This window comes from Leptonychotes weddellii, chromosome 1 (genome assembly GCF_054177405.1).
Source record: "Leptonychotes weddellii isolate Sample4059 chromosome 1, ASM5417740v2, whole genome shotgun sequence".
Taxonomy (NCBI): domain Eukaryota; kingdom Metazoa; phylum Chordata; class Mammalia; order Carnivora; family Phocidae; genus Leptonychotes; species Leptonychotes weddellii.
The window spans coordinates 12,685,791-12,712,189 of NC_138369.1; the positions used below are offsets into that span (position 1 = coordinate 12,685,791).

Sequence of the window (26,399 nt, forward strand, 5' to 3'; positions counted from 1 at the left end):
TCCCTGAATCCTGTATGTTGGGGAAGCATGGAATGTTAGGGTAGGAAGGGGCCGGATCCGCTTAGGGATAACCTTGACCTACTTATTGTGGTTAAAAAAAGACAGGAGACGTGGTGCGCTGATGCTGTATCATAAATATGGTGTCTTCAGTTACAAGAGGCTCTGTTGGAGTTACATACACTCTAGAAAACTTATGTACAAATAATTTAAAATGGATTGTAAGTGATGTTCATGGTCTTTGCTCTAACGAGTTGGCCACCATGTCCAAATATAACACCTTCTATGGGAAAGTTGGATTTACTTTCACCCTGGACGTGGCTCTGGCATCTTTTCCAACACCCCGGGATAGGGGCCGCCTGCACGGACTGCTCAGGTGGTTTGGGGTTGCGTACTGTAATTGGGAGGACCGGGCCTGGACCCGCTGTAAGAGATGTCAGATCACAGAAGTGACCCCCTTTGTGGACCCCAACAAAGGCCTCCCTGCTGCGTGGCCAGTCTTGTTAGTGACGAACACAGCAGTTGCGTATTCACTGTGACTCAAAAAAAAAAAAAAGAGACTTGATTTCACACCAGTGACATTCAGATCTGTCATCTCAGGCACTTGAAAAAAACCTCTTTTCCAACCGATCTAAAAAAACAATTGCCCTCTGATATTTTGGGATTTCTTCAGAAGGAAAAAACCACTTAAATTTTATTCCATAAAAATTATAGTCAAATTTCAGCTCACAGTGTGTCCTAATCCTAGGACTTCCCTAGAGTCAAGAAAGTGATTGTCTTCAAGACTGGCCTTGAAAAGCCCGCATTTCTAGTGACAAGGAGGCAGCATGGTGCGACCTTGGGGGGACGCAGAGGGGAGCAGGGCCCACTCCGCGGGCGGGGTGTGGGTCCTCCCGAGGGAGCCGTCTTCCTCCACAATTCTTGATGGACTCAGGAAGACGACGGGCTGAGTATTTCTGGAGCAAATATTTTTACAAGCAGCCAAAGGAGATCCCGCCTGTAAATCGTAGCTGCAGGGCAGGGAGCAGCCGACCACGGTCTCTCGGAAGCCCAGTCCTCAGGCCACGGGGGGCGTGTCTCCCCTCTTGAGGCAGCGCACGATGAAAGTCCCCAGGGCCACCAGGGGGATGCACATGATGGAGGAGGCCACCAGCAGCCCGATGACGGCCAGGGCGTATGGGGGGTAATCCTTGGTCACAAGCTGACCCTGAAAGGAGAAACTGAGGGTCAGCAGGAGGGGCCGCTGCAGGCCAAGCGTGGCTTGCGGAGAGGCTGTGTGCAGTGGGGGTGTCTGGGGCCACCTGGTTCTGCAGCTCACTAGCAAGTGTGCTGGGCAGACTGGTCTCCCTTGCCTTTGCTCTCTTCCGTACACCTCACCCATCGTGCATACCGCTACCCTTGGAAGAGTCACCACAAGAATCATCAAGGGCCTTCCACTTGAGGTGCCGTTCGGGGCCCCTACATGGAAGGGGGCTAACCTCAGCCCAGTGCTGTCCAACAGAACCTTCTGGGAGGGTAGGAATGTTCCGTATCGGTGTTGTCCAACATGGCAGCCGCAGCCACAGGGCGCTACTGAGCACTTGAAATGTGGCCAGTGAGAGTGAAGAACTGAATTTTAATTTTGATTGAGTTGTAATGAATTTAAATGTGAATAGCCCCATGTGGCTGTTGGCTACCATCTTGAATGCACAGCCCTAGTCAGGAGAAGGCTTGATGAACCTCTGGATTTAGTTGCTGGATGTTTCCCTGAATGCACACGCATTAAAGCTGATGAGAAATGAGGCCAAAAAGCCCACAAAGGCCACCTTTCCATGAGGGAGCCACGGAACAGCTACGTCCAGGGGAAGCGGGTGTTTGCTGTCAACCAAGTGTGGTTTGTAAACCAAAACCCTGCTTAGAGTGTGGTGTGGGAAGCCAGCCCACAGACTTTGGGTTGCTCATCTCTTCCCTTTTTTTGTTGTCCTGACCAGTGCAGAAACTGGGGAGGGGAGGGGTGACATTTAGAAGCTGTTGTAGCAATTCGACAGCTTCGTCTTCTGTCTGTTGAATATAATAAGTAATTGGAGCTTGTATTCTATAGATCTTTTTCTCATTTCACTTTTCAAGTGGTTCCCTGTCCATGCATCTTACGAAAGTATCAGGCTGCTATGGATTGGGGAAGACTCCCCGGTCCCCTGGCCACGGCTGGAGAGGCCCAGCGGCTGGAGCCAGGGGTGGGGCGCCTCCGGCCGCCGTCAGTCATGTTCGCTATGAAAGCGCGTCTGTGTAGGGACAGCCCGGGCTGGCTGTTCAGACTCTGACACACTGTCCTTCTGCCCTGAGCGAGCCTGTTCTGTCCCAGCCGCATGCGGAGCCAGGCCCTGCCGGGATGCGGCACCCCGCTGCTAACAGGGTCCCCTCAGGCCCCTGCGGTGTCCCTTCCAGGGCTCAGGGGCCTGGCCCTCCAGGCTCGCTCTGCCTTCCCCGAGGAGGCCTAATGGACAGAGGTCGGAGGGCCTGGGGTGGAGGAGGAGGAGGAAGAGAGTGCTGCCCGGGCTGGGAACGAGCGCCGTGCAGGAGACCTTCTCCCGGCCTCCAGGAAAGGCCCCCTGGGAAGTTCTGGAGGGAATCCTACTCACTTTACTGGAGCACCTGTTGAGAAACCAAAGCTCACTTCTGCTGCCCTGGACTGAGTGTTTTTCAGTACCTGGGTGATGTTTCCGCGTCATGACAAATAACCTGCCCACACCAGGGAAATGGGTCTTTGGTTTCAGCAAACGTAAAGCCGGGGCTTGAGAGCAAGCCTGGGGGCCCTGAGACGGAGGGTACCTGGGAGGCGTCCCAGGCTTGGTACTGCAGGGTCCCCGTGAGGATGTAGTCACTCAGGTAGAAGACAAAGAGGCTGATGATGAGCAGTGGGCTCACGCCGGCCCACATGGCCTTCCAGTACCAGTTCAGGGTGCGGCCAGTCATGGCCTTAAGGTCACCTTCAAACCTATTTGGAAAATGGGGAGAAAGTCTGGATTACCCATGCTGTTGGGGCGAGGGGGGCTCCGGCTTTCATATCCCTTTATCCCTTTGCTTAGGAAGATTCTGTTCTGTGCACCACCGATGATCACCTCTCCGGGGTCCCTCTCTGATGCCTTCTGGGGAGAGGGTGTGTGGGGTGGGGAGGGGAGAGGAGCTGAGGCTGCCACAGAGCAGGGCAGCAAACCAGGGGGCCACTTTCCATGGTGGGAGAAGTAGGCATGGAGAGGGGCGGCGTGGGTGGGCTGAGGCGAGATGGTCACCAGCTGCAGCCATGGCCACTTGCCACACTTGGGCCTGGGGCTTGTCCCACAGAAGCCTGCAGACCTCCAGCTGCTGCCGACCTGGCTGGACCCTGGGTTCCAGGCCATGAAGGCTCCTGTGCTTATTGTGAATACCTGGGATTTTCAAGATGACACGTTCTTTTGTCCTTCCACATCCCCTGTCCCTTCCCATCCCCCCCCCTTTTCCTGGATAGAGAAAGGCGGGGAGAGCTAGCTGGCTGCCGAAGAAAGGGTGACATGGCACTGTTGCTCGGCGGTCACTAGATGGTGCTGTCCCCTGGGCCAGCAGAGGGACTGCCCTCTCCCGGCCATTCCCGGATCCTGCCCCTTACATTACAAACTCTGCCAGACACCTTCAGTTTCTTCCTCCCTCCGGCCCTCACCACTTAGCACCCCGCCCTTTGCATGGACTTGTGTCCCTTCTCCAGCACCTCCCCTGGGCCCTGCCTTCTGGTCCTCTTTCCTCAACCTTCTCTCTTCCTGGGAAACACCTACCATCGCAGGGGACCGATCTGTTTCTCCCTCTAGACTGCCATTTCCTAGGTGACCAACTTGTCCCGGTGAACCCAGGACGTCCCCAGTGTTAACACCGAATGTCTCACATCCCGGGAAACCCCTCGGTCCCAAGAAAACAGGGAGAATGAGTCACTCTAACCCCAATGTCCTCGATAGGTAGCAAATGGGAGGGATGGATACAAAAGTCTTTCTTGACCAAAAACGTTTTGGAAGTGCTACACATTATACCCCCTTTTTGAGATTCACAATGGTCTTCAAGGCTCCAAGAAGTCCTATAGAAAAGAAATGTTGGTTTTGTTTAACTTGTGATGTCCCGAAATTACTTGATCACGGAAGTCCCTTGGTGTGACAGCAGACCCCAGAGCTTCCAGGGACACGGTGGGAAACGTGGCTCAAAGGGTCTGGTTTCTAGAGTTATGGCTGGTCCTCCCCATTCCCACCACCCTCCAAACCATTGGGAGGATCAGAAAAGACTGAGGGTGGGGGGCAGCACGTGACACACCTTTGTAATCGGCTCACCTCTGAGCAGTGCTTCCCACAGTGTAATGTGCCTCGGGCCCCTCCCATGTTAGAAGGTAGGATCTGAGTCAGTGGGCCTGGGCGGCCCGAGATCCCCCCGCATTTTCAACAAGTTCCCTGATGATGCTGAGGTTGCTACTCTGGGACCACACCTGGGGCAGCAAGGCTCTCTAGACCAGTGGTTCTCCGACTGAGCTCCCCTGACGCCCCCGGCAACTCCTTAGCAACGTGAGTCCTTGGGCTGCTCTCGGCACCTACGTAAGCGGAGCCCTGGGGTGAGGCCCAGCGGTCAGTGTCAGAACTGGCCCTCCACGCTCGAGTTTGGAAGCCGCTCTAGACCCCTGGTCTCAGCCCAGCGGCACATTGCATTATCTGGGGAGATTTAAAACATTCCAGTGCTGTATCATGCCCTGGGACCGGGAACCTGACATCCTGAATTTGCCACATTTTCTAGGGTGTATCAACTGGACTTTGGTCAGCATGTTGGAAAAATACTGATGTTTACCGATGCTCAGAGTGTCTAGTGCCTGGAGGCACGGTTCCCTGCCCCAGTGAGCCGCTGCAGGGTCAACAGGCGAACATCCTATAATAAAAAGTAAAAATACAGAAAGCGGAGAGAGGAGATACTGGTTGAAGGTGGGAATGAGGCAGAGAATTAGCTGGGCAAAGGGAAAAGCAATGCCAAGCTGGAAGAGAAAAGTGAAGTGCATGTACGAAGGGGCCGCTTTCTTTGTGGGCGTGGCCTTTGTGGGCGCGGCCTTCGTGGGCACGTCCCCCCGGCAGATGTCGGGGGCGGGGCCTCCTCACCTCCGCAGCCCGTACACGTAACACACGGCGATGGTCTCCACCAGGACGATGAGCAGCAGGGACAGTGTGGCAGCGTAGTCATTGAATATGTCGAACCAGTAGTTGCCGGCCTCCGTGGTGAACACCAGGCCGATGACACAGTTGACGAGGCACACCAGACCTGGGGCCACAAGACCACACGCTCACCTGCCTGAGACGCCCACCTGTTCAGCCAGTTTCCTGTGCCCCAGCGGAGCCACAGACCCCAAGGGGACTCGGCCATGGACTGGCCTGTCTGGGTATGCCACAGGTGTGTGTGTTCGGGGGGCAACAATGGTGTCTCAAGGAGTGTGTGTCTGCACAAGTCACTGCTGTCAATTCAGGGAGCTGTCCTGCGGGGGGCGTCAAGCTCAGTGGAAAAGAGGAAGTTTGGGGCACTGCTGTCTGGGGGAAGGTGGGGGTCCCACCCTGCTGGTGGGTCTGGTGATGCTGTTTACCCCAACAACTCAGCCTCTGAGCTTACGGGAGGTGATTCGGGGCACCCATCTCAGGACCTCCTAGAGAGGACTCACGTCTGGCCGGAAGAGGGAGCAGGGAGGGGAGGGGAAGACAGGAATGTTCACCCAGCTCCCACTATACATGCCCCTGGCATGTGTCATGCATGGGCTCCAATAGCCTGGGGAGCCCCCTTTCACAGACGGGAAACCCAAGGCTCAGAGGGGAACTTGCCCAACATCCCACAGCATGGAAGTGGTGGAGTCGGGATTCAGATGGAGGCCCTTCTGCCTCCAGAGCCCAGGTTCCTGTCCCAGTCTCCACTGGCTGACTCCCCCAGGGGCCCCACGAAGTATTTGACTCTCAAGCTCCCACCTGCCCCTCCCACTGCCACACCACGTCCCACCAGTCACCAAGCCCCTGTGCCATCTTGCGGGGACACACCAGGAGAAGGGGCTACGTGCTGGCTGGGGGCTAACGGCACACATCAGGCAGCTACAGAGACCAGGTGCGAGGAGCGATGCTCAGTGCTCGAGGGCTCTGACAAAGGGTGAGCAGCTCTACCTGGCTGGTCAGGACTTTAAGGGGACGGGATGGGAGCTGGGTGGGAGTCGGGCTGGGAGAAGGGGCGTTGTAGATGTGGTGGGATGGCGTCATCGTGGGCAGGGGTCGGGGCCACTGGGTCCCCCAGACACTGCCAGGTGGGATGATGGAGCAGATGGATGGTGGTGTGAAGCAGGGAGGGGGTGGTTAGAAATACAGGTTCCTTCCCTAGCAACCCAAATGCCCCCCAGCGTGGATGGTCTTATAGGGGATCTTTTATCACGCAGGCGGGAAAGGGGCAGACTGACGGCCACTGGCACTAACAGGGTGGACCGCCCAGAGTTTGGTGAAGACAAGAGACACAAAGAGCACAGACGGTGTGATTTCATTTATATGAAGTTCAAGAGTGGGAAAAACAATCCTAAAGTGGTAGCAGTCAGAGAGAGGTGGCTTCTGGGGTTGGGGGCATACTGACTGGGAAGGGGTGGGGAGGGGCTCTTGGGGGTGCTGGAAATGCTCTGCATCTTGACTTAGGTGGTGGTTACTTGGGTGGAAACATGTAAAAATCATTGAGATTGTGTTTAAGAAATGTACATGTTATAATTGTTATACTTCATTTGAAACCAAGACCAAGGCAGATTCCCTCCTAGCCTGAAGAGTTTTGAGCCCCATGTTGGTGGGTTTGGCCTTCCCCAAGGCTGGGGTGGCCACCGAGCTTCCCCGTGATGGAGAACCAGAGGCACGGGAGAGTCATGCGCACCAGTCCCAGATGGCCCCGAGGAGGAGAGACCACGGCAGGCCCGCCGGAAGGTGGCCACTTTGATGAGCACACAGCTCCTCCATCTGCTTGCACCCCAGGCCCGGCCCTCCCTGAGCCCCACCTCCCCCACGGATGGGCCCACTCACCGGAGATGGCCTCCTTGGGCAGGTGGCTGGAGATGACCTTGTTGTCGGTCAGAGGCGTGAGGATGGCCGCCGTGTTCCCCAGCATGCTCCCAACGCCCAGCATCAGCAGCATGAAGAAGTAGAGCACCGACCACAGCTGGGACACCTCCATGTTTTTAATGGCCTCGGTATAGACGATGAAAGACAGGCCAGTGCCCTGGACCGCCTGCCCGTGGTAAGAAGACAGCAGTTACACCCCCAAGGGGCTTGGGACTCCTTAAGCACACCCGATGCGAAGCAACTTGGGGGACCTGGGAGGTGGCCAGGAGAAGCCACATGGTGAGGTTGGGTTTGCCATCCGCACACTGGCCCCTCGGGCTTAGCGGGGCTCGGTAGAAGTGTGAGCTGTCAGGAGCCCGTATTTGCAAAGTGTGAGGAGACATTTCAGTCATTTCGGAACACTGAGCTCCCCTCTCTGGCGCCAACTCACATCCACTCTGGACGAAATACAGTCAAACAAGGTTTGGATAATTTCTGCTTCCAGTATCATGACCACCGAGGCGTTCTGAGGCCTCAGTGGCTGGGAGGCAAGGTGGGCGAGTGGAGCCACGGGAGCTGGGAGGGCGGTGTTGCTCTGTGGCCAGATCCACGGAGGATACCACTGTGGTGGGGATTCGACCTGTGGAGACAGAGCCTGGAGCTCCTGCTTTAAGACAAACCCTCCAAGAGGGTTGAAAGGGGTCTTAGGTTTGTGTGTGTGTGTGGGGGGGGCCCTGGCTACCAGCCGCAGAAGCAAGCCCTCTCTTGGGTCAAGCTCCCCCAATTTAGACCTGAGGGACCACCAGGGAGGATCAAGCAGCGAGCTTGCGAACAGATTTATAAACCCACAAGAAGACAAGCTACTGAGGAAAGAATCAGTGGGAATAATTCCCCAAGATGGCAGATGTTGGTTAGATTGGCAGATTCATGGCAGACCAATGAGCTTAGTGGGATTCGCCGGCTCTGGGTGCAGACAACAGGGGGTGATCCTTTGCAGAGAATTTACAAACAGTAATGAAACCTGCTAAAGTTGGCTTGCTTTTTATCGTTACTATGAGCCAACAAATTCTCGACAGTGCCAATGACAAAACAGACTGCCGTCACTCTCCTGCTCAAGGCCACCCCTAAAACAGCTATGTACGACCTTTTCCAAGAAGCAGAAGATAAAATTGCCAAGATAAACATATCACAAGAAACTATTAGCATGAAAAGCAAATTTGAGGGAAAAAAATCGTGTCTAACAAATTATTGAACCGAAAGGCTCCATCAACAGCTAAATGCCACTTGCAGCTGAAGAGAAAATTAGGGAACTGGCAGGCATATCCCAGGAATGGATCCATGATGAAGAAAAAAAAAGATAAGAAGTTGGGAAAAGATAAAAGAGAAATGAGCGGACACGCAGGGTGGGATGCGAAGGTCTGGAAGGAATTCTGAGCAGAGACACGGAAGTACAGGCAATGATTAAGAGGTAACGGGTATGAATTTTCCAGAACTGATAAAGACACATGGATCCGTGGATCCAGGAAGCCCAACCTCACCCAAGCCACATTGGATAAATAAAAAATACATCCGCGCTTAGGTGGCCGAGGCCAGAGTCCACAGGAAGGGCACAGAGAAATCAGAGCAAAAGCACTGGGCAGCTGAGTGCTTCCAAGAAGGACAGGACATTTCAGGAGCAACAGTGGAAGCCAGAATCCCATGGCAAACATCTCTGAAGTGGCGAGAGATGATAACTGTTAACCTGGAATGTTCCACGCAGGGGAGACAGTCTTTCAAAAGAGTGGACTGAATATCGACATTGCATACAGACAATACCCAAGGAAATTTATCATCAAGAAACAGGTGCTGTACACCTGAAATGAATATAGCCCTGTAATTATACTGGGATTAAAATTGAAGGGGTAAAAAAACAAGCTGCTCTAAAGGAATGCATTTTAAGGGAGAAAACAATCCTGGGAGATGTCTGGGGTGCCGGAGGAAATGGTGAACAGGTAAAAAGGCAAACACTCGGGGAAAGACAAACGCTGAGGAAAAGACAGAAGCGGACAGAGATGGTATTTAAAACTAGAGGGACGAGATGAACGGGCACTACGGTCTTTGTTCTGTTTGGGTGGGAAGTCAAGATCCTGTTGAACCGCAGATTTGGTTGAGTTAAATAGGCATGGGACAAATTTGGGAGGGGAAATTTGCTACATCAGTTCCAAACAGCAGAGATCCCAGCATGACCGTGACAGAAACAGCTCCAGGCCCCGGGATCCTCAAATGTGGCACCCACAGATGGACTCGGGAGGACAAAAGTTAATGACAAAGGCCTCCCGTTGGGTATGAACCGGCAGGTCCCCCCACCCCCGCACACTCACAGCGGCCTAGGCATTTGCAAGGAAGGTGTCACTACCTCTGGGAAATGACACACAGGTTGAACACTAAGGCTGACTGCAGAATCCTCCTCGGCTTGCACTTGTCCCTATGGGCAGCTCTCGGCGGAGGGAAGCAAGCGGAGACCTGGCCCGCGCCTTACCGTGGCCAGCTCTGACTGCAAGCTGCAGTTTTTCATTTGCGGGAGCACCTCGCTGTATTTGTCGGGGAAGGTGGACTCTAGGTAGCCCTTCACCTGGTCCAGGTTGCTGGCTGTCAGAAAGCCATCTTCCAGGTCAAAAGAATTGGTCAGCAGCAGAATCACCCTGCAGAGCAGAGCACCAGATGGACCTTCGATGATTAGAAAGGCCACGGTCACGGAACCCTCTTGAAGCCTGGATGCTGGAGGTCCCTCCCCTCTGATCGGGCAAGGTCTCGCCAACAAAGGGACTCTGTTGATCAGTGACCGGTGACCTTTTAAAGTTTGCCGGTGGCGGGGGGGTTTGAATGGCTTTGCAGGAGCCTCAAGTAGGACCGGAGATGAGAAACCAACCCACCCAGCTCGGCCACGTTCACATCTGGGCCAGCACTGTCCGACAGAATGTTTGTGATGATGGGAATATTCCATGTCGGTGCTGCCCAGTGCGGCCCCCACTAACCACGGGGGGCTGCTGAGTGCTTGAATGTGGCGAGTCTAACTGAGAAACCCACTTGAATTCATTTACAGGTAAATGGAAATCAGTTTAAACAAAAATTTAATTCATTGCCTTAATTTAACTTAAAATCACAACTGCTTCAACTGATTAAAATTTAATCAACTAATTAGATTTTTAAAAATTAATTATGTGAATCCATCCCCATTTCAATCTGTCAGTAGCCACGTGTGGCTAGTGACTCCCGCACGGGACTGGATCAGGTTTGTCGTGATTTGGGGAAGGGGAAGGGGGCAGAGAGCAGATTCTGGGCTCTCCGCGGCTCACCCAGAGAGCGCTCGGTTACTTCCGAGGTCAGGGAGACACCGAGGAAACCAAGGCTTGTCTGTTGCACTGCCCTCAGCCCTTAGGCAGGGGTGCCCGGGTTGGGGCCCCGGATGGAGGGCTGCACAGCCGCTGCCTCTCGCCCCTCGCCTTCCCGGCGCCCACCTCTTCCCGGGCGGCCCTGGGAGCCTGGGGGACGCGCCCCCACCCGACGCCTGGGGCTCATACGGACGGCTCCCTGGGGCGGGCTTACTTGTTCAAGCAGCTCTCGTAGTTGAAGGTGGCCTTGAAGCCGTAGATGGAGAAGGTCACGATGCTGGCGAAGACGGAGGTGGAGCTGTTGATGAGGGACACAATGATGGCGTGCTTCTGGCAGTCGTTGGACGGCTCGTTGTAGCTGGCGAAGGCGATCAGGCTGCCGAAACCCAGGCCCAGGGAGAAGAAGATCTGCGTGGCCGCGTTGATCCAGGCCTTGGGGTTGGCCAGCTGCTCTAGCTGCAAAGCCAGGCAGGGGACGGGGCTGCTGAACCAACCCTGTGACCCACTGGCAGGGGCAGGAGGCCCGGCGAGGGGGACCGAGCGTGCCTGTGCCCCCCCCCCAACCCCCGCAGGAGCCCGGCCACTCCCCAGGAGCCCGCAGCATGGGCTCACGTCCCATCCTCCACAGCGCCTTTCCCCGCAGACGTGTGCAATTGAAAAGAACAGGGTGAAGTGATTTAAGACATTGGGGGCCATCTGGAATGTGGGGGGGCATCTCGGCGCGGGGGGGGGCGCTGCCACAGTCATTTTGTTTCCAGATTTGCTAAATGAAGAACCTGTTTTGTCCCAAAGTCGGTAGTGCCCCCCGCCCCCCGCACCATCTCCACACACCCTGCCGATGGATGAGCATTGGCCGTGGGGTGCAGGAGAGCGATCACAGGATACCCTGCGGAGTGTGGATTCACCCCTGTAGGGAAAGGGGTGCGTGGAGGTGCACAGGCAGGAGAGAGAGAAGTGGCTGGATGATAAATCACAGTCCACAGGCTGCCAGGAGGGTGCGAGGTGAGAGTGGGGGCCAGGAGGCCAGACATGGGGCTCGGGTAGCAGTCGGTTGGGGTGCAGGGAGGACGAGGAGGATGGGCAGACAAAAGACTCGTGTCCCCAGAACGAACAGGGCTTGGGGCCGGCCTGGCTGAGGAGGTGACCCAGCACCCATAGGTAACCCACACTGCTCCCTCAGCCTGGTGGGCTCCCACCCACCTCCCTGGGTCTCCCCCTCTTTACACCCACCCTGGAAGACGGCAGGTCCCCCTCCCTCCAGCCTGTACCTTGGGCGTGAACATGTACGCCAGGCCGTTGGTGGCTCCGTGGAGCGTGAGGCCCCTGACCAGGTAGACGAGGAGCACACAGTAAGGCAGCAACGCGGTGAAGTATACCACCTGCGGGCACCAGAGGGCATCAGAGGGCAGCGCCAGCCTCCGGGAGACCTGCCGCCAGCCACCACCGGGCCCCTTTGTCCCTGGGACAGACCCCCAGGGGGTGGTCCCCACAGAACATTCCCCCGTCTCAGGCGTTCAGGCTACTGACGGCTGGAAAGGCAGGACCACTGGTTCTGAGTTTGGGCTGGGAGCTGGGGTGCTGGGATGCCTCTGCCCACCTCTGTAACCACCAGGAAATCTGCATCAGTAGGACCAGAGGAAAATGGGTACGAGGCCTCTGCCTTCCACCCTCCCTTCGACAGGACCTTATTCCAGAAAGGATTTGAGTATACCTAGCACATCGCTATTTTTAACTGCTAGATGAGAGACCGTGTGAGTGATCCAGTAAGATGAGCCCAAAAGGAAAGGCAGCCCACAGGATGTGTGTGTGAGGGCTAGACCATTTGGGAGCAGCTTCTTTCCTCTCTGAGCTTCCTAGAGGCCCCAGCCCTGCAGAAAGCACCGTCGCTCACGCCTTTAATATCGTCTTTAGAAGGCCAAAAAAAAGAGAAAAAAAACCCAAAAAAACCCCAAAACCACCACCACCACCACCAAAAAACCAAAAAACCCCTCAGGGGCTTGGAGCAAGGGCATGTCTCTCCAGAACTGAGACCTGAGAGAAATCTGGCCATGAGGGCTCCTGAATGAGAAGTGATGATGTTGGTGTGGGGACCATGTTCCTATCGGAAATACGACAGATACTCAATGATCTGATTTTTTTTATGAAAGGCTTCCCTCTCACGGTCTTTAAAACTGCCCATGAACGGAATTTTTGTTCAACCAAATCTTTTCCTGCTGACACGCATCACAAGCTTGACGACGTTTTGTCCTTGGTTTCCGTGGTGGTGTTGGCAGCCGTCCACACTCCGGGCCTGCTAACTCTACTAACGGTAACTCTCACACGGCCGTCAAACAGGGACCTGCAGGTGCACGTGTGTCCATCCGGGCCCGGCGCTTTGTCTCTGAATCGACTCATATGGGCACCAGAGCCTCTTTATGTAAAGCACAGAAATATTTTGCAAAATTCTCTTGGCGAAAGCTGTTGGCTTGAAGGTTGGGTCCTCCTGTGAGACATCTGGTTGGAGGCCCGTGTCCAGGTGGGCTTGGATTGGATCGCCCTAGGCCCTCTATTCCTCTATTCCTGCTGAGGTGTGGCATCATTGGTGGCCTCCCTGGAAACTTCCAGGGCCACCAGAGGACCGGTTCATGCCCTCTCACCCGGGGGACAGCAGGCAGAGGTGGGGCATGTCTCTTACCACTGATTCTTCACTGAGGTCGTTGTACTCGAGTAATCAAGCCAGCTGACTTGACAAGAAAATAATCCAGGAGCGAGATGGAGACAGATGAGGACAAGGACATCGGGCATGAGCTTAAGAACATTGAGGGCAACTGGAGAGGGATAACCAATGTCCATAACCGGTGGACACTTAGGGGATACTGAGGCAGGCCCTTGGAACTTCCCTCCTTCCCCTCAGGTCAGTAAGTTTCCTGGAAGGCTCTCTGGGCTCACTTCTCCCCCATCAGGGAAGCTGGACATGTGACCCAGCCTACACCATCGGGAGAAACCATTTCTGACCCATCTATGACATCTCTTGGAGTGTGTGTTGGGGGGGAGCAGATTCCAAGAGAAGAAGTCAGGAAATAGTACACAGTTTTTAACAGAATTACTCCCCCGTAAATGAAGCTGTTGGGGTATTTCTGCATGGAGAGGGGGTGTGGCTTGAGCAGAGGAAATAGTAAGAATAAATAAGAGTTCATGGCATGACATGACCTCATTTCGCACATTTATAAATGATCTCGAAAGAGATGGCCTCATTAAATCTCCAGGTTTACAGATGCTGCCCTCAGATCTTTTGTCACGTGCATAATAATCTGGCAAAGACAAATCGCAAAAAACATTTTTTTTATGAGCATAAAATACGAGCCAAACTTCAAGATGGGATGGAATGAGTAGCTACCAGGCTCTAAGTTCTTCCAGAGAAGATTCACTAGTCCCTCATCTTGGCCATGGGATAGGCACAGTGCTGGGGACATCACAGGGTACCTAAAATATCACGAGTAGTTCTGGTCTTGCTGCCTCAAGAGAAACACGGTGGGGTTGGAGGAGGTGACCCAGGTGGTCAAGAGGATGAGGACAGGTGGCCTCAGGACCTTCGGAAGGGAAAAGCTGGGATGAATCATGTCACGAAAGGCACGGAGAGAGCAAAGAGAGGTAGCTCACCAGACCAAGAGGACGGGGAGTCTTAGGGGCAAAGCTGGGTCTGCCCCGGCTCTGCCCTCACTGGTTGGTGCCCTTGGGTAGGTCCCTCTGCCCCTCAATGCCTCACGGGAGTGGGATAATGAACTCTACTATGAAGGGCTCCCGCAAGACGGAGACAAGGTGCAAGCCCAACCCACAGGGATCGGCTAGGACGAGTGCCCGAGTATGAGGACGGGGAGCACCCTGGGGTGGAGGCGGAGGGCATCTGCTGCAGCTCCAGAAAGATGCCAGGTGCTGCAGAGCCTGCAGGAACACGTCCTCCATCGGGCAGATTAAAGAGCATCTCAGCGCCCCCCTGCAGGAGAATAAACCTGGGGATGCACTAAGGAGAGAAGGTTCATCAGTCAGGCCGGACAGCTCTGCAGGGTCATGGACAGCAGCCGAGAGCAAAGGTTCTCAGACTCGGCTGCAGATTAGAATCACCTGGGGGCGCTTTTACCACCCGGATGCTCAGGTTCCTCCCCACACTCATGACTCTGGGACCTCCCGGGGGCGAGGAGGACTGAGACATCAGAGTTCTAGAAGTTCTCCGGATGGCACTGATGTGCAGCTAAGTTGGAGGGCCAGTGGCTAGGGCGTCTTGGGGACATCTCCAGGGATGGGAAAACTCACTGCCTAGTTGCTTGGTGCCCCTTGGGTGGTATGGATGTGGGGCTGGCTGGCGCAGGAATGCTCATCTTTTTAGGTAGGGGGAAAGTCCTCCTTTCAAGATTGCAACTTCAAGCACCACTGTCTGGTGGCCTGCTAGGTGATTCGTGTCCGTACCCTCCTCCCCAGCCCAGCTTCCCCCCGCCCCCGTTGGCACTGCCCAGGCCCGGGCAGAGGCTCTGCCGTCCCCACCTTGCCGGTGGACTCGGTGCCCCGCAGGATGCACAGGTACACCACCAGCCAGGCCAGGATGAGGCAGAGCGCCGGCTCCCACTGCACGTGCCCACTGTCCTGGATGGACGGGGAGATGTTGAGGGTTTTCCTGTACCAGAAGTACTGCGTGGAGGATGCCTTCTCACACTCCTCGTCATAGCCCGTGTGGTTGTCATTCAGCGGGCACACGGACCACGGCAGGGGATCCTTTGGGATCAAAAGAAGCATTATACAGACTGGTGAGGGCTGAGGCTGGAGGGCTGAGTGGGAAGGATGGGAATGGCCCTGAGAAGGGGCTTGGGGGGGGTGGTGGGGGAGAAGGGCGCTGGTCCCCAAAGGACAGGTGGCCTGATAGCTGAAGGCAGACAGGGAACGGGAGGGCTGGTCAGGGGCACAGAAAGGGCTTGCGGGGTGGGAGAGAGGCGGCCCGAAGGCTTCACATGCTCCACACTTCAACAAACAGGTGTTTGTTGAGGATTACCTAGCTCTGTCATGGCTCCGAGAGACTGGACCAAACGGACAATGGCCAGACCATCTATGACGGTAGAACCCACAACCTCTGCAGCGAGGAGCCCAGGGGACTCCAGCCACAGTGTCTGCAGGAATGCAGCCTCTGGGTCAGGCTGGGGTCTTTGCATCTGCATTTCTAATAGCCCCTGGTGCTACTGTCGGGGAAGGTCAGACAGGAGGCTGGGAAGCCCAGGTAGTGGGATGGACAGGAGCAGGGCCCCTGAAGCCAGGCTGCCGGTGTCTATGCTTGGCCCAGAGCAAGTGTGAGTGAGTGTCTGCGGCTGGTCCTATCCTGATGTGAACACGGACGAGGGCTCCAGAGCAGAGGGACTGAGGGTGAATGACGGAATGAATGGACAGTCCAGTGATTTTCAGGAATTGCTGGTCCTCGAACTTCTGAGAGTTAGAAAAATGGGTCTCATTTCTTGAGACAACCTTATCTTCATCTTTGGAAGGTCGTCAAATTATTCTGATTTTGTTAGAACAAGACACATTGCTTCCACCTTTGGAAAACTGTCTTTATGAGTATACAGATCTGTAATGCCGGTGATGTGTATGGCAGCTCTTTAGTTGGGGTGCTGTTGTGCAGTGCACAACCTGCCCAGATGTACATGACAGATCTGCACAGAGGAGGAGGAATCGTCACCAGAGTGGAGAGTAAGAGGAGCTACTGTTTCCGCCCATAAGGTGGAAGAGAGGCAGGGCTGTGGAGTCAGGGAGAAGATGAGGGGCTGCAACTAAGCTCAGAGCAGAGAGTCCTTCCTGTCAAGGATGTACACAGGGCATTTGCGGTGACCGGGTAGGGCTGACTGGGTAGCCAGAGTGGGGTGTGGATGTAGTATCTTCCGAGTGTAAATGCCAAGTCCCGATTATAGAAGTCATTCACCCAAGCATTCCTTGGGGTGCCAAAGATTCAAGGCTATGCCCCAGTACTCCAGACAGTGGCCCCACAAGTTGGGGTTAGTCCACAGTGCATGGCCAGCCCTGCCTTGCTTTTGGAACTTGGGGACAATGTCTGTCCTGTGAAGGCCTGGTTCAGGGGCAAAGGGTGGGGCACCTGCCCAGTGACCTTCTGTCTGAGACGGACGGGGGCTGCTGGAGGGCAAGAGGGGGCAGTGGGCGGGGGGTCCCCCAGAGTGAAGGGCAGGCACTGAGGAAAAGCAGTGCGCACGGGCGGCCGAAGGGAAGACTCCTCTTGGCTTGGAGACAAAGAGCACCTCAGCGAGGAATCGGGGTTCTCTCTTCTCTATGATTTTCAGCCCCCTCCCACGTGCTACCATGAGCGTCAGCTGTGGCCATCATCAGAAATACATGTTTAAAATGTTTCTCTTTGGGAGTAGCCCCTAGTCCTTCTAGGAGAACTCTGGTCTGCGGGGAAAAGTGGGGGCTCGGCCTGGAGTTGGAAAGCTGGAAGGACAAGTGACCAGAGCAGGGAGGGGGTGGGGAGGTGAATCAGAGGAGAAGGAAGGGGCCTCCTCCCGTCTTGCTGGGTTGGGGGAATCCCTCCCCATTGGCTCTCTCCATACATTCTCCAGGGCTGGCGCTCAATATTTTGTGAGGGGTGGCGGGAGGGGCGGGTCACATCTTTCAGAGAGAACCCAGGGAAAGCCAGAAACCTGCGCCCCAGAAACACGGACCCACACGCACGCGCACACACACACCATGGCAGGGGCCCATGGAGGCCAGGCTCTGCTTGGCGTGGGGTGCTCAGCCTCCCCACCTCCCCAGCCCCCTGCCCTCCCAAGGCTGCCCCCTGGGGGTGGCTCCCGCTCCGGCCTGGGCCGGCTCACCTGGAAGGAGTGGAAGAGGTACCAGAAGGCCCAGGCGTTGATGATGTTGTAGTACGTGGACAGGAAGAAGGACACCACCACGCTGGCCAGGCCTGCGAGGAGGCAGAGGGGCGCTGAGGCCCGGCCTGGGTCCACCAACCGGGACGCGCCTGGGTGACTGCCCCAGGAGAGCAAACCTCCTCCTCCGACAGCTTTGAGGGAGGGCCAGCCATGACCGGGCGCCTGCGGGCCCTCTCTAAGGGCCGGTCAGTCCCTGCAAACTCACTCCCCGGCTTTGCCGAGGCCGAGGTCATGTCTGCCACCCCTCGGTGCCAGGTGCAATCCGAGCACTTGATGGGCTTTAGGTCTTCGCGACAACGTGGTCACGGGGGCGTCATTACCTGCCCTTCCCGGAGGAGAAAACGAGGCACAGAGATTGCCCGAGAGCGCCGGGCTACGATGTGGCAGACGTGGACTCAGCACGGAGCGTGAGCGGCCTGCTGAGCCTGCCCAGCGCCACCCCGATGCTTCCCCCCGGGGCTCCCCCGAAGTGGGGTCCCTTGTGCCCAGCCCTGCCTCATGGTGGCAGGGAGTGGGGGCGTGGGGCTGGGTGTCAGGAGGCGAGGGGACAGGTCGGCCAGCCCCCCAGAGCCACTGTGCGCGTCTCCACCCAACCCCACCCCGTGGGACATCGCGTGGGGGGTCTGCAGTCCGCCCCGGTGCAAGTATTTATACCACCGGCCTCGGTGAACGCTACCGCCAGGCCCTCCCTACCGCAGCCCTCCTCGAGGGCTGGTGGTTAAACATTCGCCCGCACCCCTGCTTGGCACAAGCATCCGGTATCTTTCCTATTAGGCAGCAAATGCCACCTCAGAGAAGCCCTTTGTGATTGATTACGTGGGCAGATTGTAAAACCACACGCCTCCTTGTTAAAAATTAACAGCCCGGGCGCCTGGGTAGCTCAGTTGGTTAAGCGACTGCCTTCGGCTCAGGTCATGATCCCAGGGTCCTGGGATCGAGCCCCACATCGGGCTCCCGGCTCAGCGGGAAGGCTGCTTCTCCCTCTCCCACTCCCCCTGCTTGTGTTCCTGCTCTCGCTGTCTCTGTTTCTGTCAAATAAATAAATAAAATCTAAAAAAAAAAAAAAAAAAAAAAAAATTAACAGCCCTTCAAGATGAGGAGGCAGTTGGGGTTTAGAGATGATTTGGGAGGCCACGGACGTGTACGTCCTCCTTGCTCCCGAAACACCCTCTGCTTCCCTGCCTGCCTTCCTGTCTGGGGGCGGGAGGGTGGAGCAGAAGAGATGGTGGCCAGTGTGGCCCAAAGTTCCTCCCGCTGCTCCCAGGCAGCCCTGCAACATGAGGGTTGTGCGGGGCAGGTTAACCATCTCCGAGCGGTGCCCGGGACACCAGCTCCAAGTGGCTCGGCGGGGGGGCCGTGCAGCCTCTGGCTCCGTGCACCAGCGGTATGAACGGCGCCCCACGGCCTCTCAGTGCTGTGACAAAGCTCGCCTGGGCTCATGAGCATCTGTCGTACAGGCTGGCACCCGGCACCGAGGAGGTGCTCACGGACAGGGAGACGTTGTTACTAGTAAGTGGCAGGGAGCAGTTAGCTAGGTGAGTTCCCAGAGTGGTAGCCGGCTGGGACGTTGCGTTATAGCCCCTCGGCTGGGCAGCTAGTTCCCTTTTACAAAAGAGCAAACTGAGGCCCAGAGAAGAGAAGCAATGTGGCACCAGCTGCCCAGTGCGTGTGCATCCCCACTTTCTCGCTGGCCTGTGGCTAAGAAGTCCAGCCCCTCCCAGCCGGCATGCGGGGGCACCCCCTCCCGGGCCATGTGTCCACCCATCCAGGGGCTCTCTCTTAGGCCTTGCGCTTGCTCCTTGGCCCCAGCTGCTCTGCCAGTGGGCTCCCACCCCCAGCCCCTGCTGCATCCCGGACAGGGGTCCAGGTGGCCAAGGACGAGAGAGGACCCACTTACCAACACCACCAAGGTAGGGGCTGATGGTCCTCCAGGCACCGATGCTGCCCTGCCGCATGCGCTGCCCCACTGCCAGCTCCAGGTACAGGAGAGGCATGCCCTCTACCATCAGCATCACGATGTAGGGCACCAGGAAGCTCCCTGCGGGCGTCCAGAGCCAAGAGCAGGCCGTCACTGACGGGTCTTACTCTGGAGCCCACACAACCTCCATGCACATGTCCTTCCATCCGCCTTCCCTTCCTTCCTTCAGTCTTGCCACGTATCCATTCATCCTTCTACCTTTCCACCCACCCATCCTCCCACCTTTCCATCCATCCTCCATCCATCTGCCTTCACTCTCTTCCATCTTGTTCCACAACCCACTGTTCTTTCTTTCCTCTCACCCATCTGTCATCCATCCGTGTTCTTCCATTTGTCCATCAATCCACCCACCCACCTATCCATCCATCCGTCTATTCATCCATCCATCCATCCATCCATCTATCCACACATCTATCCATCCACTCCATCCATCCATCCACCCATCCAACTATCCACCCATCTATTCATCTACCCATCCATCCACTATCCAACCACCTATCCACCCACCATCCATCTGTCCATCATCCATCCATCTGACCATCCCATCCATCCATCTATCCATCCATCCACCATCCAACCACCTATCCACCCACCATCCATCTATCCATCCATCATCCATCCACCATCCACTCATCCATCCACCATCCAACCATCCACCCATCTATTCATCTACCCATCCATCCACTATCCAACCACCTATCCACCCACCATCCATCTATCTATCCATCTATCCATCCATCATCCATCCATCTACCATCCATCCATCCATCCATCCATCATCCATCCATCCAACTGTCCACTCATCCATCCACCATCCATCCATCCATCCTTCTGTCTTTTCATCTTTCTACTTATCCATCCATCTGTTCATCCATCTATCCATGGATGACATGCGGACTTGTTAGTTAAAATGTTTAAATCCTTCCATCCCAGGTGGTAATTGCCACTGTCCCGAGCCCCTTGAGTGCCTTCCTCGATGGCTCAGCTGCCCCAGTTCCTCTGCCAGAACCCTAATCCATCTTCTGTTGTAGCAACCAACGGCATAGGCATGGGTTGGTGTGTATGTGTGGGGAGACAAGGGGTCCCCAACAGACAGAGCCTAGGCTACCACCTTCCCCCTTTCCCTCTCCCTCTGTGTGTATGAGTACTCTCTCTCTCAAATAATCTTTAAAAAAATAAATTATAGCTGAATTATAATGCTTCTTCTTCAGAGCACCTCTATTGTACTGTTTTACACCTGTTTTATACAGTGGCCCTCAGTCTAAAATTTTATTTTAATAAAGAGTACTATGACTAACACAGATTAAAAGCCTGCTGGCTCCTGAGGAGCCATCTGCAGACAAGTGCTTGTGATGATAGTGGGGAGCTCGGGAGTGTGGCTGGAGCTATGGAAGCTCTTCCCACTGCTGACACCTGCTGGGGGCGCCCCCCACCCCTGCCCTGCCGAGCGCTGTCCCGCTGCTTCTCCCGTGAGCCCCGCCCCTCCTTCCCTCCTTCTTTGAAGCCCTGCTCATCTCTCCCCCGGCTCCTGGCTCCTTGGCAGTGGACCTGAGAAAGGGTCCAGAAGGAGAAGAGGGCAGGACTCCTGATTAAAATAAAACCCTGACACTACAGCTGCAGGGATTAGGGGCTGGTTACAGAAGGAACTGGTTCCAAAAGTGTTCAGGTAAAGAATGAAATATAGATGCTTCCATGAACAGCTAATACTTACAACAATGCCTTCACTGTACGTACCTGCGGCCCCAGAGCCCACTTTTCTTCCCCGGCGGGATCTCACAAACCCTCTCCCGACCACAACACGTACGTGTACCTCACCCCTCCAGCAGCCGCCCGGAGTTCCACTAGGAAAACGCACCCAGACTCATTTCATCCGTCCTTGGCCGCTAAGCTGTAGCCAGTTTCCTGCCATCCTAAACAGAGCAGTGGGACAAAGCCTGGCCCATGTGTTTGGTTCTTTCCTCAGGATAGAAATCCCAAGAGGAGGATGGCTGGCGTCAAGACCGAGCAGAGACCAAGCAGGGCTGTGTCCCATCACCGAGGGAAATGCACCGACGGTGCACACGGGACCACCAGGCCTCACATTCCCAGCTCCGTCCTCCCTGCTCACACTGGGGCCTACGACGAATGTTCCCCCTCTCACTTCTGGACTCTGCTCCGACGACTTGCCCTCTGTCAGGCCTGGCTCCTGTCCTGCCCTGCAGAAACATGTTTTGGCATCTCTCCAGGTTCTTCTTGGAGCAGGGAGTCCAAGAGGCAGGCTGCTGGGGGCTCCCACCCACCACAAACCTAACAACCAAGGTTGTGTGGGCACCATCTGCTTGGAGCAACATTCAAACCCTCAGTGGTTACAAGAAAAGCTCATTTTCACCCAAGGTGTTAAACAGTAACCACATGGGGCCTGGCAAGGTCCATGGCAGGATTTTCTCTTTGGTAGGGCCTGCCTGATGGCCCACTGCCCATGGGAAAACTGGCAATCCAAGGCCTGGTGCCCAGGCGGGGGCATGGGGGCTCTTGAGGCCTGCCCATCACACATTTCTATCACCCCTCCCATCCTCTAACTATCCAAACACGTGATCCCAGTGAATCTGCTCTGCAACTGTTTTCTCAACAAATGGTGTTAGAATAACTGAACACCCACGTGCAGAAAAAAATCCCAACCCACATCTCACATTTTAGAACCCCCCCCAAATGTCTCAAAATGGATCACAGACCTATAGCACAGCTCAAAACTATAAAACTTCTAGAAGATAGCCCAGGGAAAAAACTTTCTTACCATAAGCTAGGCAAAGATTTCTTGGCTTACATCAGAAGCACTATCTAGGAAAGAAGGTATCGGTAAGTCGGATTTTGTTTTAAAATTGTCTTCTGTGAAAGACACGGTTAGGAAAATTAAAAAGGCGAGCTAAAGACTGGGAGAAACATCTGCAAAACCCGTATCTGACAAAGACAGTATCTAGAATTTATAAAGGACGCTCAAAACTCAACAGTGAGCAAACGAAGAACCCATTCAAAAAATGTACAAAAGATTTGTACCCGTTCTTGGCCGGGTTCACTTGGCTGACTTGGTCAAAGGGGTGTGGGGATCTACCAGGTTTCTCTGTGGAAAGTTACAGGTTTGCCCCTTAGAAATGATGTGACTTTGCAGGGAGGTATTTTGAGCCAAGGTCGCCTTCCTGTTTCCCATCAGACCGCTGTCCACTAGATTTAGCAGCCCTGGGGGATTCTTGGCGGGAGACACCCATCGTCGTGTTAGTTGCCAACGGGTGACCCTCTAATTCCATCATTCCTTCTAAGTCCTTAAGTTTTAGAGTGCTCTGGGCTGCCGAGATAGGTCAGGGAGTGTGGGTGGCGCAGGCCTGTGTGCGTCCGCACGACCCTGGGCCAGGGGGATGTTTACGGTCACAGAGGACATTTCTATTCCGAGGACGTAAAGACATCTCTGAGCCTGGGTAACTCTTACTCCCTGCCACCTCCCCAGCGTTCACCACAGTGCCTCGGGGCTGGTCTTCTGGGCCCGTCCACTCCCAACAGCTGCCCCCCGACAGCTGATCATCCAATTGTGTCCCTCTCTGCCTCCCCCATCCCCCCCACACCTGGTCAAAGCCTCTTTGGGTCTCCTCACACCTAGAATAACACCCACTCTCCCTCCTGTGGCCTCTGAGGCTCTGAGACCCAGGGCTCCCTTTTCCTCTCCAGGCTGGTGGCCTCCCTCTGGCCACTGCAGCCCCGTGGCCCTTCCCATTGGTCCGGCCTCTGCACACTTGCCCTTGCTGTTCCCTCTGCCTGGAATGCTTTCTCCCTTCTCTCATTTCTCTGCCAAACTTGCCCCCCTCAGAGGGGCCTTCCTGGTCTGCCTTAGTGACCACGGCCCCCAGGCTAGAGGGACCCTCCAACTTCTCACCGTGCTGGACCTTCCTTCCAAGCAGTTACTCCTGTAAAGTGATGCTGTAATTTTAGCGGTCTACTTGGTGTCTGTCTCCCCTTAGCATGGATGCTCTCGCCGCTGGTCTGCTCGGAACAGAGCTGGGCAGAGAGCAGAGCACAGTGGATATTTGGTGGATGCAGGACAGAATCCTTCAGGCTCACTGGACCTTCCACACACATGGCTTCCTCTAGGAACCTCTCCAGATCACCCAAAGCTAATTTGGGGTGTCGCTCCTCACAGCCCCTTACTGTCTACTGCTCTGTCCACCCCTACTTCCCTAAACAGCTCCCGAGTGCGGAGATGGGGTCTGCCAGGCCCACAGCGGAATCTCCAGTTCCTACCACAGGGCCCGATACGGAGTGGGTGCTTGCTCAGTGAGTGTTTGCTGAATGGCCGCTTGATGGTAAGTGGTTTTGATGGTGGTTCTATGTGGGTGGGCAATTTGTGAAGCTCTTACCAGAGAGAGATGACAGAGAGGTCTGGGAAAGTTCGTCACGGTTGCTAAAACCATCATGTTAAAACCATAAAATTTCATAGAAGGTTCCTTTGAATTCTAGCTTTATTTTGTGGCTGCATTAGGTAATACGGACCTTAGGCAATTCTACGTTGGCCTGCACCTCCCTCAGAAAGGATGAGCACTCAGAAGGCAGTCTTTGGCCCTAGGATAATACACCACAGCTCAAGACACAAGGGCCCCTCTAAAGCATCTAGAGCAAATGCCTTCCTCCGAAATCAATTTGCTGTGACAAACAGAAGAAATTTGTAGCAAATTTCTAGCACCTGGTCTCTAAGAGTCAAGAGGACACTGTGCTTAAGGAACGGCATCAGGCAATGAGGAAGAAAGGACAATTTAAAGAGAAAAAAGATTTTATGAAGACAAAAAAAAAAAATATGGCGGATGAATTTAAAGCCAATGGAGGCTGGAAGTCAAAAGTAAAAAAATTACCCCCATAGCTCAGGGGAAGAGAATAAAGCGGAAATGACACAGGGTGAGGTACGGACGGCAAGCCCACGCATCTCCTGTGTCTCTAGAAAGAACCAAGCGGGAGAGAAGGCTGTGGACACAGCAGCTGGAACAACAAATTCTACCAGATGCTTCCCTGGCCATGTCACTGAAAGGGCTCACTAGTTCCACATTAACATTTTCTAAAAAGTTTTGTAAGCAAAAAAAAAAAAAAAGTTTTGTGAGCTACCAGCCAAAGTGGTGGAGAGGTGCAGCTCTGAGTGTCCTCGCCTGCAGGATTCGCCCCGCAGAACACTCGGGTCGTTCAGCCCCGTCTGCAGCTGACCTGACAGAGCGTCACATTGTGACAAAGAGGGGAGGAGAGGCACCCTGCCTCACCCATTGTGAGAAAGGGGGAGGAGAGGCACAGAGCAGCCTTTTCCAGCAAGAGGGGACTCCTGGGCCCTCTCGCCAGGGAAGCCCACCCCTGAGGGTTTCACCTGTCAGCCAGCTCATCGGGCAGCCCCAGCAGGCCATTCACAAGGACAAGTGGGCTAATATCTGCAAAAAGGACTGACTTCCCAGCAGGAGCTCTGGTGCGCCCTCCAGTGGGTCAACAGCTGGCTCGAGACGTTTGTAATCAGCAGGGGATATGGGGAAGGGTCTCCACCCTGCATGCCGGGAGCCATACTAGTCCGAGGCAAAACTGATGAGAATGTACTTAAGACCTAGACGTATATAGCCTACAAGGTTTGTGAGATTAAGTCCCAGACCACACTGGAGAATGGGCAAATTAGTTAACGCTCTACCTGTAAATGGAATCTCCAAGAGCCGTGTAAGTTCACAGCTTCAAAGAATATTAAATGATTTTGGAAACGATCGTTGATTGTCACAGGGTAAGTAAAATCAGCAAGACACGAAATTACATACAAAATATACCTCTAGTTGTTTTAGGCTAAAAAAAAAAAGTAACGGTCATGACTTTTTGGGGTACTGGGATTGGGGTGATTTTGTATTTTATTTCTTTATATATTTCTCTATTTTCCAAATTTTCTACCACAAACATGTATTATTACATTTATGACCCCCAACACACACACACACACACACACACGAATACGTCATTCTAAGAGCATGTTGCTACTTATTTTTCTAACGATCGCAGCCAGTACCGTATCTGTTTGCTACACTCAAGAAGCTCCCTACAAGAGAAATTCCTCTCTGTATGAAGTTTATCTCCGCAAATCTCTGTCCTCTGAGGCCCACAAAGAGACCAAACAACCAGATGCGGCCACTTTCAGGGGAAAGTTTGCTCAGCCTTTCAAACTCATGCTGTCTTTCCATTTCCACACCTCTGTCTTGACAAAACCACACAGGGACTTTTTACCCTCATTTTTTTCTTTTTGGGGTGTGTGTGTGTGTGTCTTTAAGGGGCACAGATCCCAAGTTCCCAGGTGATGCAGAAGCTGCTGGTCCAGGGACCACACTTTGAGGAGCGCTGTCCTATTCTCTGCAGCACCCCATCCCACCGCCTGCCTCCTCCTCATTCACCCCCTCGCATCTTGGCTTTCCCCCAAAAGTTTATTATTTGGAGTCAACTCCGGTCAACTTTTGGAAACAAAGAACAGAGACACAAGTAAGAAAAATGAAAGTCCCACTTACCCTGCCTGACGCCTTGGTCTAGAACTTATAGATGCCCATCCCATAGGCGCCCCCTGCTCCTGGCCCAGCCCCTCGGCAGCAGCATCATTTCACCAGCCACCCTGGTGAACGTGGTCCTGGCGTCTGTCTTGCCCCCTGCTCTGTAAGCCCTAAAGGCACGGCTTCCCCTCCTGGAATCCTGGCTTCGCTGCCCCAGTGAATTTCCATATTGCCAGCCTGTTAGTCAAGGCCCTTTGGTTTGCATTCATGCTGGACCCTTCCTTACGTGCCCTCCCGCCATGGTCCTGCCCCCACGCCAGACGTCCTGGCCACATAGAGTTTCCAGCCATTCCCCTCAGATGCACATCCTTCTGTGTCGTTTTCACATGTGGTTTCTTCTGCCCAGAATGATTTTGTCCCTAAATCTACCTGATGAGCTCAGACTCATCTGTCCAGGCCTAGATGGAATGCCACCATTGCCGGAAGTCTTCCTGGGTTCTCTCGGGCGGTTAGTCCTTCCTCTTGAGTCACTTCAGTCAAGCCTCCCAAAGAGCCCTCTGAGGATGCTCTTG

General features: G+C 54.7%; 1 protein-coding gene across 1 annotated transcript in view; it reads right to left on the reverse strand.

The window, feature by feature from the left end:
• Positions 1–651: 651 nt before the first annotated feature.
• The window catches only part of SLC6A20 (solute carrier family 6 member 20), a 30,659-nt gene continuing 4,911 nt past the window's right edge, over positions 652–26,399 (reverse strand). The window contains exons 2-11 of the mRNA XM_081816405.1: positions 19,238–19,378; positions 17,281–17,372; positions 14,960–15,187; positions 11,710–11,820; positions 10,656–10,897; positions 9,589–9,751; positions 7,053–7,257; positions 5,130–5,289; positions 2,806–2,971; positions 652–1,204 (exon numbers count right to left, since the gene is read on the reverse strand). Coding sequence (XP_081672531.1) covers positions 1,055–1,204; positions 2,806–2,971; positions 5,130–5,289; positions 7,053–7,257; positions 9,589–9,751; positions 10,656–10,897; positions 11,710–11,820; positions 14,960–15,187; positions 17,281–17,372; positions 19,238–19,378 — 1,658 coding nt within the window. The 3' untranslated portion in view covers positions 652–1,054. The remainder of the gene's footprint in view (positions 1,205–2,805; positions 2,972–5,129; positions 5,290–7,052; positions 7,258–9,588; positions 9,752–10,655; positions 10,898–11,709; positions 11,821–14,959; positions 15,188–17,280; positions 17,373–19,237; positions 19,379–26,399) is intronic.